This window comes from Cucurbita pepo, chromosome LG19 (assembly GCF_002806865.2).
Source record: "Cucurbita pepo subsp. pepo cultivar mu-cu-16 chromosome LG19, ASM280686v2, whole genome shotgun sequence".
In the NCBI taxonomy this organism is placed as follows: domain Eukaryota; kingdom Viridiplantae; phylum Streptophyta; class Magnoliopsida; order Cucurbitales; family Cucurbitaceae; genus Cucurbita; species Cucurbita pepo.
The window spans coordinates 778,727-792,405 of NC_036656.1; the positions used below are offsets into that span (position 1 = coordinate 778,727).

At 39.0% G+C, this 13,679-nt stretch overlaps 2 protein-coding genes across 4 annotated transcripts; both read right to left on the reverse strand.

Moving 5' to 3' along the window:
• Nucleotides 1-620: 620 nt before the first annotated feature.
• On the reverse strand, nt 621-5,462 carry LOC111781520 (MACPF domain-containing protein CAD1-like). Its single transcript, XM_023662167.1, has 7 exons — nt 4,555-5,462; nt 3,161-3,399; nt 2,887-3,082; nt 2,715-2,792; nt 2,291-2,474; nt 2,038-2,201; nt 621-1,490 (listed from the first exon to the last, which is right to left on the reverse strand). The coding sequence occupies exons 1-7, from the start codon at nt 4,810-4,812 to the stop codon at nt 852-854; spliced, it is 1,758 nt and encodes a 585-aa protein (XP_023517935.1). The 5' UTR covers nt 4,813-5,462; the 3' UTR covers nt 621-851.
• A 591-nt stretch (nt 5,463-6,053) lies between these two features.
• Nucleotides 6,054-12,272, reverse strand: LOC111781954. Of its 3 annotated transcripts, XM_023662699.1 has the most exons (6): nt 12,150-12,272; nt 10,190-10,348; nt 9,890-10,108; nt 8,503-8,588; nt 6,912-8,415; nt 6,054-6,826 (listed from the first exon to the last, which is right to left on the reverse strand). In XM_023662699.1, exons 3-6 carry the CDS (start codon nt 10,041-10,043, stop codon nt 6,132-6,134), a joined length of 2,439 nt encoding a protein of 812 aa, XP_023518467.1. In that variant the 5' UTR covers nt 10,044-10,108; nt 10,190-10,348; nt 12,150-12,272; the 3' UTR covers nt 6,054-6,131. The 3 variants fall into 3 exon arrangements, with proteins under 3 accessions (XP_023518467.1, XP_023518466.1, XP_023518469.1); XM_023662698.1 differs by lacking the exon at nt 10,190-10,348; XM_023662701.1 differs by lacking the exons at nt 9,890-10,108; nt 10,190-10,348; nt 12,150-12,272 and having other exon boundaries at nt 8,498-8,557.
• Nucleotides 12,273-13,679: the final 1,407 nt, after the last annotated feature.

Consider the following 13,679-nt stretch of genomic DNA (forward strand, 5'->3'; position numbering starts at 1 on the left):
TAGATTAGGTCGCATATAATCATTTTGTGAATTAAATATTTCATAGCAGAGTCTTGTACAAATTAATTGTATAGCATATCCCCACTTACATGTGGTCAATAAAATAATTTGGATCAAATTATTTATAATAATTACAATGTGGGTTGTATCAAGATTATTACTTAAACATAATCCTCGTGTATACTAAACACATACAGTTCAAAGTTATAAGAATAACTTTATCAATATTATTATTAAAAACCTAATAATAACTACTACGAGGTTTTATGATATAAATCCTAATAGTCTGATGTCCGATTAACACCAAATTTTGTGAGCTCTCATATATAGCTTATACGAACTTAACTCCATAACAGCAGGTCAAAACTCACGTCAGAACCCTAACTTTTGAGGTTATGGCCTATGATCCCATCAGCCAATCTCTCACCTAACTCGACATCTTGCCTGCTATTCTTGGTGTGTTAAATGATGCAACATTCTTCTCGGTTGCATCATGACACTTAAAATTTCAAATAAGTGATTGATAGCTAAATCAATCATATCACAATCAATAAGATATCAATTACGTCAAATTACTATCTCGAACCTAAACTTATATAGCAATTATCAAACAAGAACAAAGATAAACAAAAGCATGAACAAAGCTTTTGTTTTTTAAATTATATATAACTTTGGCAGCAGTTAGCAGTAGGGATTCATAAATTTAAATTCAAAACTAGTCTACCACTTGATTATGTTCATCAAACTGCAACAATTCTTTTTACAAGTTTGATGAACTCAGTTTATCTTCAGATATACTACTTCCTTCTACCTACCATTATGATTATAGGGAAATCATATCATACCTGCTCTCAATAGTTGAGCAACGAGTACTTTACTCTCAACACAATTCTACTCTTTTCCACGCCTAGTTTCGCACCTGTAACCAACCAGTGACCTGGAGAATCTTGAGGCCCCTTGCTCATCTCCGTCGTGTCGACCAACTTCGCAAGCTTGTTGCCTTGTATGTTTTTCGAACCTGAACTCGAATCATCAGCAGCAGTATTACTATTATCACTGGACGAGACTAGTTTTTTCGACTTGTCATTTGGCAAATGATCCCATAATGTTCTTCGTATTGTACACCCTGGCAGTCTAGAATACAGAAGTTTCATGTACAAAACGTATCTTGATCCGAAACCCCAGACTCCAAGCTGAGCTCCAGTGACTATGTAAACACCAGATAACTCACCCATGAAGGTTTCGGGGTTTTCGATAGGTGCGGTGCTCACGTGCGAAAAGTTCTTCCACTTTACTGGCTCGAACCATCGGCTATCTTGTTCCTCTGGCCCCTGCCACTTGGGAGCACCGATTGCAATGTGAGTGTCCCAGTATGGCTGCAGGATTTTTGGAAGAGTAGCTAGGTGTTGAAGATGGATACTCAATCGATTCTGCTTGCCCCCTTCGAGAGACAAACACATACCCGTCACTGGCTTACGTCCTATCAGTATCTGCATTATCATCGAGTCAACTTCATTTCATCACAAAATATTGTTTCACCAAGAAACTTGGAAGCGTTTTAATTTTTATGATACCTAAATACAACAAAATCAATGTGGATAATGGATACAACATATTAAGGGCATGAACTAGTCAGTCATCAAAGAGTCAGAATATAGAGCAAAAATAGCCTAGAAAAAGTGAATTGATGAACATTGGTACAGAAAATATAAGACCAGGTGGAATAGAAAACACTGCATTCAGATCTACAGAAGGCTGATTGCATAAAAACGTTCAAAATTAAGATCGATGTGAACGTTTTCTTATTTTTTTATTGATGTCGTTTATGAATGAGGAAGCATGATGCAGATTAGAATTAGAAATAGCACTGTGCGCCTCTGGTAACTTTTCTAAAACAAATGAATGAAGAATGTTTTGACACAGTTCTCTACATCCTGATTCTGAAACCAGAAGACTTATTGCAATTTCAGAAAAGTTACGGTCTTTTCGTGTTCACGAAATGAATATTGAGTAAGCAAGTCACAAATAAGATCAAACCTGTTCAATGCTGACATATAGTTTTTGCCCCATTATGCTGAATTGCAAAGACGGGCATACCGGTTCTTTCCTTTGATGGCCAGGAATCGTGTCACGCACAGGAGCCCATACCCGAGGAATCTGAAACTCCAGGAAATATCTAAGTTCTTCTAATGGAGGTTTATCTGCAAAAAGGAAAACTCCCAGATCAGATTTAGAGATTGCAGGTGGACGAATACAAGTTTACTGATGCAGTAGAGCCGTGTATTCGTACATTCAAGATAGAGACGAATAGCTCGAGTTAAATGCTCCTTTCCAGCTACACCGTCAAGGAGAGCAGTTATCGGGTAAAAAGTCATCTCAATTACGTCTGGGGAGGACCTAACTGTTTTTGCCCATTTGACATGGTTTTGTTCTAAGTCATCTCCTCCTCTCCTCCGGAATATGACCGTGACATCCTAATTCATTAACATATAATAAATAACAAGCCACAACTAAATGAATCAACCATGAACTAACATTAGCAACCAAAGCGACGACAAACGAAAACGTCAATGGTTTCAGCAATCAAAGTGAATAACATGGCCAAAACATATCAAGTAGTGAGGAAAATGATCAAAATGAGTAAACAATAAGATTACAAGTGCCCAATGAGTGTAAAATCAGTTCTTCCAATAAATAACATAATTTCCACATACTTCTTTACCAGAGGGATACGGAGCAGAGGTAGGCTGAGGATATACCCCTTGGTTGTTGAATAGTCCTCCATCAAGGCCCTGCAGGATTACGATATAAAGTAGAGATTAGGAAAAGGAAACTAAGTGTTCCCATAAATTAACTGGAGGAGTGTTTCAAACTTCTGTAAATAACCTTTTCCTTAAGTTTTCTACTTCCGGAACCCGCTTGGCCTTGCGTGTCAGAAAACCTCTGGTTTGCAATGTCCTGTACATATCTCTTTACCTCCATGGTTGATAAAGGAGAAGACTGGTGTTGTTTAACATATATCACATCCTTTCCACCAATAGTTATAGATGTGATTACATGTGTCCCAAAATTCTCAATAAAGCTGCCAGGAAAAAAACTCGAGATCAGGAGAAAGCTTTATTGGCATTATATCACTTGCAAGAATGTGAAGGCTTCTCACCTTGCCAAGGCAGGTGGATCCCAAGAAGTTGGAACAGACCGCTTGACGTTTTCGTGCAACAATAATGAGGTACTCGTCAACTGAAATTTTGCAAGTGGAATATAAAATCCATCCGTGGAAAGGTTCTTTGCTGCAGCAGCATCGATCTGCTTTGAACCAGTGAAGCCGAATGCAGTATTAAAACTACCAGATGGATAACCTTCAGAAAGACCATCCTTTTGATTAAAATAATCTACCATCTGCAAGTATATAATTATGAGTGCATTGATCAGTTCACCGGCAATAGCAACAGGGTTCTCCAAGGACAGTCCATAAGTAACTATCTACACATCATAATTATGAGAAAAATGCTGTGTTTAAAATTTTAAAAAAGAAATTGTTAAGTAAAGGAATATCTGCTGACAAGGGAAGAGAGGCAGCCAACTGGTCATAAACTAAATTACAGTGCAACAGTCTAAACCCACCTCTAGCAAATATTGTCTTTGTACTTTCCCTCAAAGTTTTTAAAACGTCTTTTTAAAACGTGTCTGCTAGGGAGAGGTTTCCACACCCTTATAAAGAATGCTTCGTTCTCCTCCCCAACCGATGTGGGATCTCACAATCCACCCCCTTCAAGGCCCAACGTTCTCGTTGGCACTCATTCCCTTCTCCAATCGATGCGGGACCCCCCAATCCACCCCCCTTTGGGACCCAACGACCTTGCTAGCACACCGCCTCGTGTCCACCCCCTCCGTGGCTCGGCCTCTTCACTGGCACACCACCCAGTGTCTAGCTCTAATACCATTTGTAATAGCCCAAGCCCACTGCTCGTAGATATTATCCTCTTTGGGCTTTCCCTTTCAGGCTTCCCCTCAAGGTTTTTAAAACGTGTCTTTTTAAAACGCGTTTGCTAGGGAGAGGTTTCCACACGCTTACAAAGAATGTTTAGTTCTCCTCCCCAACCGATGTGGGATCTCATATACAATTTCTTCTTGGGGTACTCTTGACAAAACCAAAAAAAAAAACCTTCATGGATCAATTATTTGCAAGCTCCCAAGTTTGAGGCACCAAGTTCCTTTTTTTACATACACTACCAATGAAATGTTGCATACCTTAGTTTAAAAACTTAAAAAGTTTTTGTCTAGAAAAGATGACAAAGGTGACTAATCGTACATAAAGTAAAGGGTATTATAAAAGCTATTTCAAATTATAACGACTCTACATCACCAGATTATGGCAAACATGGATAGAGATGCAATCTTTTATCCAACTTTTCATCTGGCCAGGCAAGATAAAGATAGACATGAGGAATCAAGGTAGCATATAATCAACTTTTGATCAATTTGTTGTAGTCGCCATGAAACAATTCCTTGATTAGGAAACTAAAGATAGAGAAAATTTATATAGTTAGTTACCTCATCGAAACTACAAATTCCAGAAGATCGATGCCCAATAGGCTGCTGGAAGTTCTTGATATCCCAGGAAACATTGAGCAAAACTACATCATCATACAAACAGATATCCCTAGTGTGTTCATCGTCAACCTCTACTATGGTAGAACCAGCTACGCCTTTACAATATAGTAACCTTGTATCAAAATTTACATCAAACCCTCTACCAAGTGCCTGTACAGCGTTAATAGCAGTGTGCAACGCAGTTCCACTCTCCTCCATTTCTCATCCGAAACCCTCCAAAGAGAAACAAGATCACTCCTCCTCCTGGATCAAAAGCAACCCCAAATCGAAACGGTACCAACCCACCTGAAAATCTTGTGCTTATTTTCCTGCAACCCAACGAAAACTAGGGTTTTACTCTCATCGATGCACTCCTCAATCGAGCTGGTCATTGATTCTCAATCGAACTCTTCTTCTTCGTCTTCTCCTCCTCCTCTTCCCGCCTGAAGAATCAATTCCGAAGGAAATCCCGACGGTAGATCTTCAAACTGGATGGAAGATACTCCGAACCCTTGTCTTCAACGGCAAAATTCTTGACTCCACTCCGATATTTCTAATGTCAATTTGGGCATATGCATTGACTCTACAGATGTTGCTCTACACGGAAATCAAGGGAATGATTTTAGGCGATAAAATCGCCACCGGAAATCGTGGCAATTGAAATCGAATTCTGAAAATTTTGACAGAGGATCGATTTGGAGATCGAGAGGAATGGAGAAGAAGACTTTGATCAGAGATTTGAAGGTCGAATTCCTCTGGTCTTCGCTTCCGTCGTTATCACGAAACGAAGATTGCTTCCCTGCTTGATCAAGAATTCTAAAGCTTCCTTTTCAATCGTGCGTATTTACGTTCACAAATGTCAAAATCTCATAGCTCAATTTGGTTCTAATGATAATATACACTCAAAAATAAATAAATAAATAAATAAATAAATATCAATAGTGTTTCTCTAATCACTTTGTTCCTCCGAGATCTTACGTGGGGAGAAACGAACCAATAATTATTTATAAGAGTGTGGAAATTTAACTGAAGGGAAAACTGGAAAGGAAAACAAAAAAAAAAACAACAATATCTGCTAGTAGTGGGTTTGAGTATACGGTTACCATACACATTTCGGTTACCATACACATTTCAATTCTATCTCAGCGGGTACTCACAGGCTTCCTAAAGTACACTGACTCGTCCCTTAGTTGAAAGACCAACGCATATCCCGAGACCTTAGAGAGTAGCCCGCTCAAACCCCACCTCCTCTCACAACCTCAGTTCCCTTTTCTGAAACCTACATTTCACATGAACCGGGGTAGGAACAGAGGTAGACCTGCAAAACTTTAGTGATTGTTTTTACACATCAATACAAGAGCATTCCAAGTTCTACAAGGAATCATCTTCAAAGATGTTCATCATGTAAGCAACTATAATAATAACTCATGTTTACAAAGGAACAAATAATGAATTAATGTATAATTATGTACACAGACATGGACATTGCCACTATACAGTATCAACAACAACTACCCACAACAATCCTACCAACGAGGTTACAAAAAGTACGAACGAGCTCGATAAGCAGTTGACAACCTCAGTACTTCATCTAAAAGATCATCAAGAATCAAATCCTCCAACTCGAGAGCTACGTACTCCGATTCGGATTCGAGGTTCATCCAATCATCGCCTTTTCGTAAATCTCTCTCCACAACATCGTCCAAAAACTGGTCTAGTTCAGGTCCTAAGCATAGGTACCACGCAACTTTTTCTCGGACCTCCTCGAGAACGTATAGTCCAAGTGGCATTGGACGGAGTTGACTTTTCGAGGAGAACGTTTTGAGGAAACAAATGAATGATTTTTCAAATACATTATGTAATGTCTCATAAACTAAATCAATCATAAGCTGATGATCAGAATCTTGATCAACCTTCTCCCAAGAGCGTTCGAGTTCGAATATTTTGTAAGAGTGAGCCTCCTCTCCTCCTCCCTCGAACATCGAAGAACCGAGCGGTCGGTTTATTGCGTGATCGGTTTCGATAAGGCTGGTGAGCTGAAGAATGTACCTCATATAGTCGAAGTCACCGTTATTGATTCGATCGGGTTCGGAATGCAGAAGGAAAGATAGAGAAATCTTTTCAGTATCATCAATTATCTCATGATTCACAACGGTTTCAAAAGGTGGTAAAGCTTCTACGCTCGCCTCGGTAAATTGGTCGTTGGATGGTTCGAGTTCGTTTACAATGCAACCTGACACAGTTCAACCAAACGCGTTTTTACACAAGCTTCATAAAAGAGAACAGCATTAGTAGAATAAGATTGAATAGCTGTTTACCTTCTAAATCGAAGAGCTCTTGTTCTTGTTCTTGTTCATCAGCAGCCTCGTCGACATCTTGAATTTCCAACAGATGACATTTACTGTCTGAAACATCTAGGCAAGGCATTTGCTTCCGAAGCTCAGCTGTCTCGTCATTTTCGACCTCGTTTACGCTACCTAAATGATCAACAGCTATGTTATCATCACCTTGTTCTAACACACTCGAAGCACCAGGCAACGGTTGAGATATCTCTACGTTCAACCGATGAGCTGGATTCTCGTCTCTTCGAACGTTATTACTGAAATGTACCACACCCCTTTTCGGTTTTCCGGGTCGAGAAACACCATGAGGAGGCTCAGTAAATAATGTATAAAAGAGATTAATATCCGGCATAGAAAGATTCCTTCCGAACGACTTTACAGGCGTCTCTCTAATCGGAATCTTATTGAACTTTTCCTCTCTGTTTCTATTGAAACCATAATCGGACAGTTGAGAACATCTTTCCAGTGAAGCAGTTCCTGTCTTGGTTTGAACTTCCTTATCAAGATTATCACTCTCAGAACTAGCAGCCTCACTATAGCCTCTAAAACCCAAGCCATCTTCGCTTGCAGTCATTTCTGATCTTTCCCGAGCCTCATTTCTGTCGTGAAGTTCATGTCGAGAACGATCTGTGGTCGGTGTTCGTTTACCTGGTTTCTGGTTATTTCCCTTCTTCCTATCCTTGATAGAGTGCCGTATTTTCTTCCTAATAAAGTTGAAACGCTTGATAACCAATTGATTCCACCCGACATACTTTAGTCCACGGTTCGAACCCAAAGAAAACGAGCTCGGTTGCTGTCGATGGCTCGAAGAACTATTAGAGTCACAAGGTGTCACATCTTCATTCATAGAAGAATCAGATTCAACCATCTTTGATGGTTGAGGGGCAGACCTTTTCCCTTTTGGAAACGACTCGGTCAGCTTGTGTTGGAGTGAACTAAGCTTTTTGAATCCCTTTCGAGCTAAACCAGGAGCGGGAAAGGACCGTGATTTCGCTAGACTTGCAGACGACTTCATATTTTTCGGGGTTCGGGGCGTGTGGCTATCGAATGAACCTTGTAACAATTCAGCAAATATTATTCTATTTTCCTTGAATACCTCTTCCCCATCATCATCTTCCTTACTTTTCTTTACTTCTTCATTACATTTTTCTGTACAAGATGTCAACTTCATATCAATTTTTCTCTGAACAAAGTAATCGATATCCATGGCATTCAAAGAATTGCTCTTCAGCCCATTTGCTACTAATTTCATGCCACTTTTTGGCTGAGGACTGACTCGGCTGCTACCCGTGCTGCCTTCTGGAGAACAACACGAAGACTCGAAATGATGAATCGAGTGTGTTCGACTCAACCTTCGTTGCGAATTGGAGCTCAACTTCCAGTCTTCTATGCTTTCTTCCTCTGATGTCTCTTTAGTCATCACTTCACTTACCTGAGCTGCTCCAGATCTTCTGTTATAAGGGCAACTCTGTGCAGTACACTGATAAAAGTATGATACATTCAGAACTTACTAATACTATCTTACGTTAATGTTTCATTATCTCTGATAATGCTAAGATGACCTTACAAATTGAGGCGTGTTGTTATCGTTCATTTGTTCCGGCACTTCCGTGCCGTGGTGGCTGTACGGAGTCGATTTCGAACCTCCCTTGCCTGCATATGAGGTTTGAAGTAGCACTTAAAATACTTGGAAAGGGAAAATGAAATCAGATGAACTATATCGATACGAGAAATAGGATGCTGTTGGCTCAGTTGCCATAGCTATATCGACACGAGAAACGGGATGCTGTTGGCCCAGTTGCCATAGCTATATTGACACGAAAGATAGGATGCTGTTGGCTCAGTTGTCATAGCTATATCGACACGAGAAATAGGATGCTGTTGGCTCAGTTGCCATAGCTATATCGACACGAAAACTAGGATGCTGTTGGCTCTGTTGCCATAGCTATATCGACACGAAAACTAGGATGCTATTGGCCCAGTTTCCATAGCTATATCGACATGCAAACTAGGATGCTGTTGGCCCAGTTGCCATAGCTATATCGACACTAAAACTAGGATGCTGTGCTCAGTTGCCAAAGCTATATCGACACGAAAACTAGGATCCTGTGGCTCAGTTGCCATAGCTATATCGACACGAAAACTAGGATCCTGTTGGCTCAGTTGCCATAGCTATATCGACACGAGAAATAGGATGCTGTTGGCCCAGTTGCTATAGCTATATTGACACGAAAAATAGAATGTTGTTGGCCCAGTTGCCATAGCTACATCGACATGAAAAATAGAATGTTGTTGGGATGCTCTTGGCCCAGTTGCCATAGCTATATCGACCCGAAAACTAGGATGTTGTTGGCCCAGTTGCCATAGCTATATCGACATGAAAACTAGGATGCTGTTGACCTAGTCGCCATAGCTATATCGACACGAAAACTAGGATGCTGTTGGCCCAGTTGCCATAGCTATATCGACACGAAAACTAGGATATTGTTGGCTCAGTTGCCATAGCTATATCGACACGAAAACTAGGATGCTGTTGGCCTAGTCGCCATAGCTATATCAACACGAAAACTAGGATGCTGTTGGCCCAGTTGCCATAGCTATATCGACACGAAAACTAGGATGTTGTTGGCCTAGTTGCCATAGCTATATCGACACGAAAACTAGGATGCTGTTGGCCCAGTTGCCATAGCTATATCGACACGAAAACTAGGATCCTGTTGGCTCAGTTGCCATAGCTATATCAACACGAAAACCAGCTTCAACCAGTTTTCCCATCCCGTCTCTGCTTAAATCCTATCGATCCCCTCTAACAGCTAATAGTTGCACGATATCTAAACCGTTTTAACCAGAAAGTTAGAACTAGACTACACAAATCAAATGAATGATGCCAGTTTAGTGATTGAGAACAAAATATAGAAGCAATAGGCTAAAGTTCTTCATGTGCTCAAACTTACTTCTTGAATGCTTTCTGTAAGGAAGCATCTTTTTAACATTATGCCAAGGATGGTGATCAATGGCCTGAAATATGTTCCAGAAGCAGCCCGGAATGTTTCGGTTATACGGCAGATTCGAGTCCTGGCGCCGTGCGTGCTTTTCCATTTTAAACATGATGAGACGTTTTCCTCCAAGCTCTCTACACACAGCTGCTTCTGTTTGCTATCATTCTTTATGAACTGAACATGATGTGGGGAAGCTTTTTTAGATAAGACATACAATACCATATTACAACAAGACTCGAAAACGGATATCTTAACTGTATTTTGAAAGCTTTTTGCTCGAGTTTTGAACACGAAAAACAGACATGAAAAGTATCAGGTCGACTCGAATACTCGAACAATCACGATCGAGGACGGTACAGATTGGTCTATATTTCAACAATGATGATCCTCTAAAGTCCAGTCAGAAAGTTCAATCTTGTAAAAGAAACATCAATAGATTTTTCAGAAGAAAGAACAAAACACAAAAAGAAACGTTACAGCAGAGATTGATGCAGCTGAGACAAGTTAAAGCACCCTCAATAGTTATCATAGTATTTAAGAACAACCAAAAGGGGGGACGGTTTTAAAATCTTAAATAGTACGAGCAATGTAACAGCCCAAGCCCAAGCCCACCGCTAGTAAATATTACGTATCGCGTCAGTCTCACGGTTTTACAATGTGTCTACTAGGGAGAGGTTTCTACACCCTTAGAAGAAATGTTTAGTTCCCCTCTCTAACCGATGTGAGATCTCACAATCCACCCCCCTTAGGAGCCAGCGTCCTTGTTGGCACACAGCTCGGTGTCTGGCACTGATACCATTTCTAATAGCCTAGACCCACCGCTAGTAGATATTGTCCGCTTTGGCCCATTACGTATCGCCATTAGTCTCACGATTTTAAGATGTGTCTACTAGGGAAAGGTTTCCACATTCTTATAAGGAACGCTTTGTTTCCCTTTCCAACCGATGTGGGATCTCACAATCCACCCTCCTTGGGGTCCAAAGTCCTCACTGGCACACCGCCCGACGTCTGGCTCTAATACCATTTCTAACAGCCCAGACCCACTGCTAGTAGATATTATCCACTTTGGCCCATTACGTATCGCGTCAGCCTCATGGTTTTATGACGCGTCTACTAGGGAAAGGTTTACATATCTTTATAAGGAATGTTTCATTCCCCTCTCCAACCAATGTGGGGTCTCACAATCCACCCCCCGGGGACCAGTGTCCTCGTTGGCGCACCGCTCAATATCTGGCTCTGATACCATTTTTAACAGCCCAAGCCCACCGCTAGTGTCCGCTTTGTGAGATCCCACATCAGTTGGAGAGAGGAACAAAACATTCCTTATAAGGGTGCAGAAACCTCTTCTTAGCAGACACATTTTAAAACCGTGAGACTAACGATAATACGTCACAGGCCAAAGCGGACAATATTTGCTAGCGGTGGGCTTATGCTGTTAAAACTGGTATCAAAGCCAAACATCGGGCGGTGTGCTAGCAAGGACGCTGGCCCCCAATAAGGTGGATTGTGAGATCCCACATTGGTTGGAGAGGGGAACAAAACATTCCTTATAACGGTGTGGAAACCGGAGAGGGGAACAAAACATTCCTTATAACGGTGTGGAAACCTCTCCCTAGTATACGCGTTTTAAAACCATGATGTTTACAGCTATACGGACCAAAACATACAATATTTGCTAGCAGTGGGCGGAAAGAGACGAGACGGGGCTTTCTTTCTTTCAGAGGCTAAGAGAGTTTCACAGGCTAGATAGATTCAGAAAGAGGCATCTCCAGGAGATGAGATAGAACACAACAAGTTTCAAAAGCTAACAATCCACACCCACATAAACATATAAGAAGCTAAGAAACTAGCTGGGTATGGCTTAATGAACAAGACATGATTTGAGGAGAACCAAAAGGAATCGCCTTGTTTTACCACAACAGTTTGATACATTTTCACAAGGCGATGATATCATTTCAGAGCACAGGGGAAGCGATGGTATCATTTGATGGGTGTCTTCGCCTGGTCCAAACTCCATAACCACGACCTCAGGGCAGAGCTTCATAAGATGAACACTAAAGAACTTAAACCCCTTTTCCTAGAAATCATAACCCCAAAAGCATTTTGTTCTTGTTCTTCTTCAACCCACCCCAAGTTTGATATTAGGAACACAAATCAATGATCTGAGAACTTCCAAATTTGTCGCAAAACAGAAATTTGTCTATATTTTGTTTACCTTTTTGGTTGGTTGTCGTTTGACCTGAATCCAGAGGCTAAGACCTTCAGCTTCAAAGCTTTCCATGAGTTTCTTGGCAGCCAAACAACTGTATGTTCCTCCGTTATTCTAGGGAAGAACATGTTTTTTTCTTCTCATTTTCTTGCTTCTCCACATTCAAAATACCATTTTTATTTTATTTCCACCGTCTAGCTGGTTTTTTTTTTTTTTTTTTTTTTTTTTTTTTTTTTTTTTTTTTTTTTTTTTTTTTTTTTNTTACTTATTGTTATTTTATTTAGCGTTAAAAATTACTGATATTATCCACTTTGAGCATAAGCTCTCATGCTTTGCTTTGGGCTCTCTGAAAAGGCCTCGTACCAATCGAGATGGCTTATAAACTCCCAACAACTTACACTAATCTCACTCTAATACCACACTGGTAACACATAACTCTTTGTTGGAAACACTCGCACTCTTTATTAAGACCAATTGAGAAGAGAATAGAAGACACTTTGTCCAATACTACTGTTCGTATTGTTTGGGATGAAAACGTAGGTAAGGTGAAGGATTATTTATACCGGAGCTTACACAATCCTAAAATATGTAGCTATCTTTATTTTAAAATATCTAAATTAGTTTACTAAAATAAAAATTGAACTTGACTCTATTGGACTGGTGATAATATTTTAATATTTAGTATTTTACTAATCTCGAAAAATGCTGAGCAGGTATTGATTTTCAGAATTAATAGAATTTTGATTATTTGTTACAAAATTATAATTGTTTGTGGAAATAAAATGGAGGGATAATTCGTTAAGATCGTATCAGCTATTGTATGTCCAACGTTTTTTTTTTTTTTTACGGTAATTCACGATTTTCTCGTTTGATAGTGATTTTTGTTTTAAAAATTAAGCGTTTTTTTTTATGATAGTTTTGTTCTTTTTTAGGAAATATTTGAATTTCAAAATGTCTAATGACACTTATTTAACTTGTAAAACGTTAGTTAAAAGTAAATAACAATTCAAATATATATTTAAGATGGTTAGTCACTTACTTTAACGTTAAATATTTGTTAAGAATGAGAAATAGAAATAGAATTGGGATTGAAAGCATGATCTTCATTCTGTTTACCACGTTTAAATAGGATACAAACTATCAACTAATACCTAAAAATATAGAAAACTAACGGTAAATAAATAAAATATAAGGTTAATCAAATCTATACTAATAACTCCCAAAATATGTCAGATATATTCTAACTAATTATTAAAATATATCTCCAAAATATCATCTTAATAATATTAAAAAATTAAAATTAACCGAAAAAAGAAAAAAAATCGAGATTGAAGAATAAAAAAAAACGTATTTTAAATTTATTTATAAAATCATATACTCAAAATTAAGTATTTTTTTTGTTATAAAACGTTCCAAAGTTATATTTTAAAATATATATTTTTAATATTATTTTTAAAGTATTTTTATTAAGGTAGTTTTTTAATTTTTTTTTAAACAAAATACAAAATTAAAATTGATATTTTATATAATTTTTAG

Excerpts from the sequence above, each read along its gene's own strand:
- LOC111781954 (XM_023662698.1), bottom strand. The coding sequence starts at position 10,043 with ATGTTTAAAATGGAAAAGCACGCACGGCGCCAGGACTCGAATCTGCCG. Across the intron at positions 8,589-9,889 it reads TTACAGAAAGCATTCAAGAA|GCAAGGGAGGTTCGAAATCG; the intron begins GTAAGTTTGAGC and ends CCTCATATGCAG. Across the intron at positions 6,827-6,911 it reads AGAGCTCTTCGATTTAGAAG|GTTGCATTGTAAACGAACTC; the intron begins GTAAACAGCTAT and ends GAACTGTGTCAG.
- LOC111781520 (XM_023662167.1), bottom strand. The coding sequence starts at position 4,812 with ATGGAGGAGAGTGGAACTGCGTTGCACACTGCTATTAACGCTGTACAG. Across the intron at positions 3,400-4,554 it reads GAATTTGTAGTTTCGATGAG|ATGGTAGATTATTTTAATCA; the intron begins GTAACTAACTAT and ends ATATACTTGCAG. Across the intron at positions 1,491-2,037 it reads TATATGTCAGCATTGAACAG|ATACTGATAGGACGTAAGCC; the intron begins GTTTGATCTTAT and ends ATGATAATGCAG.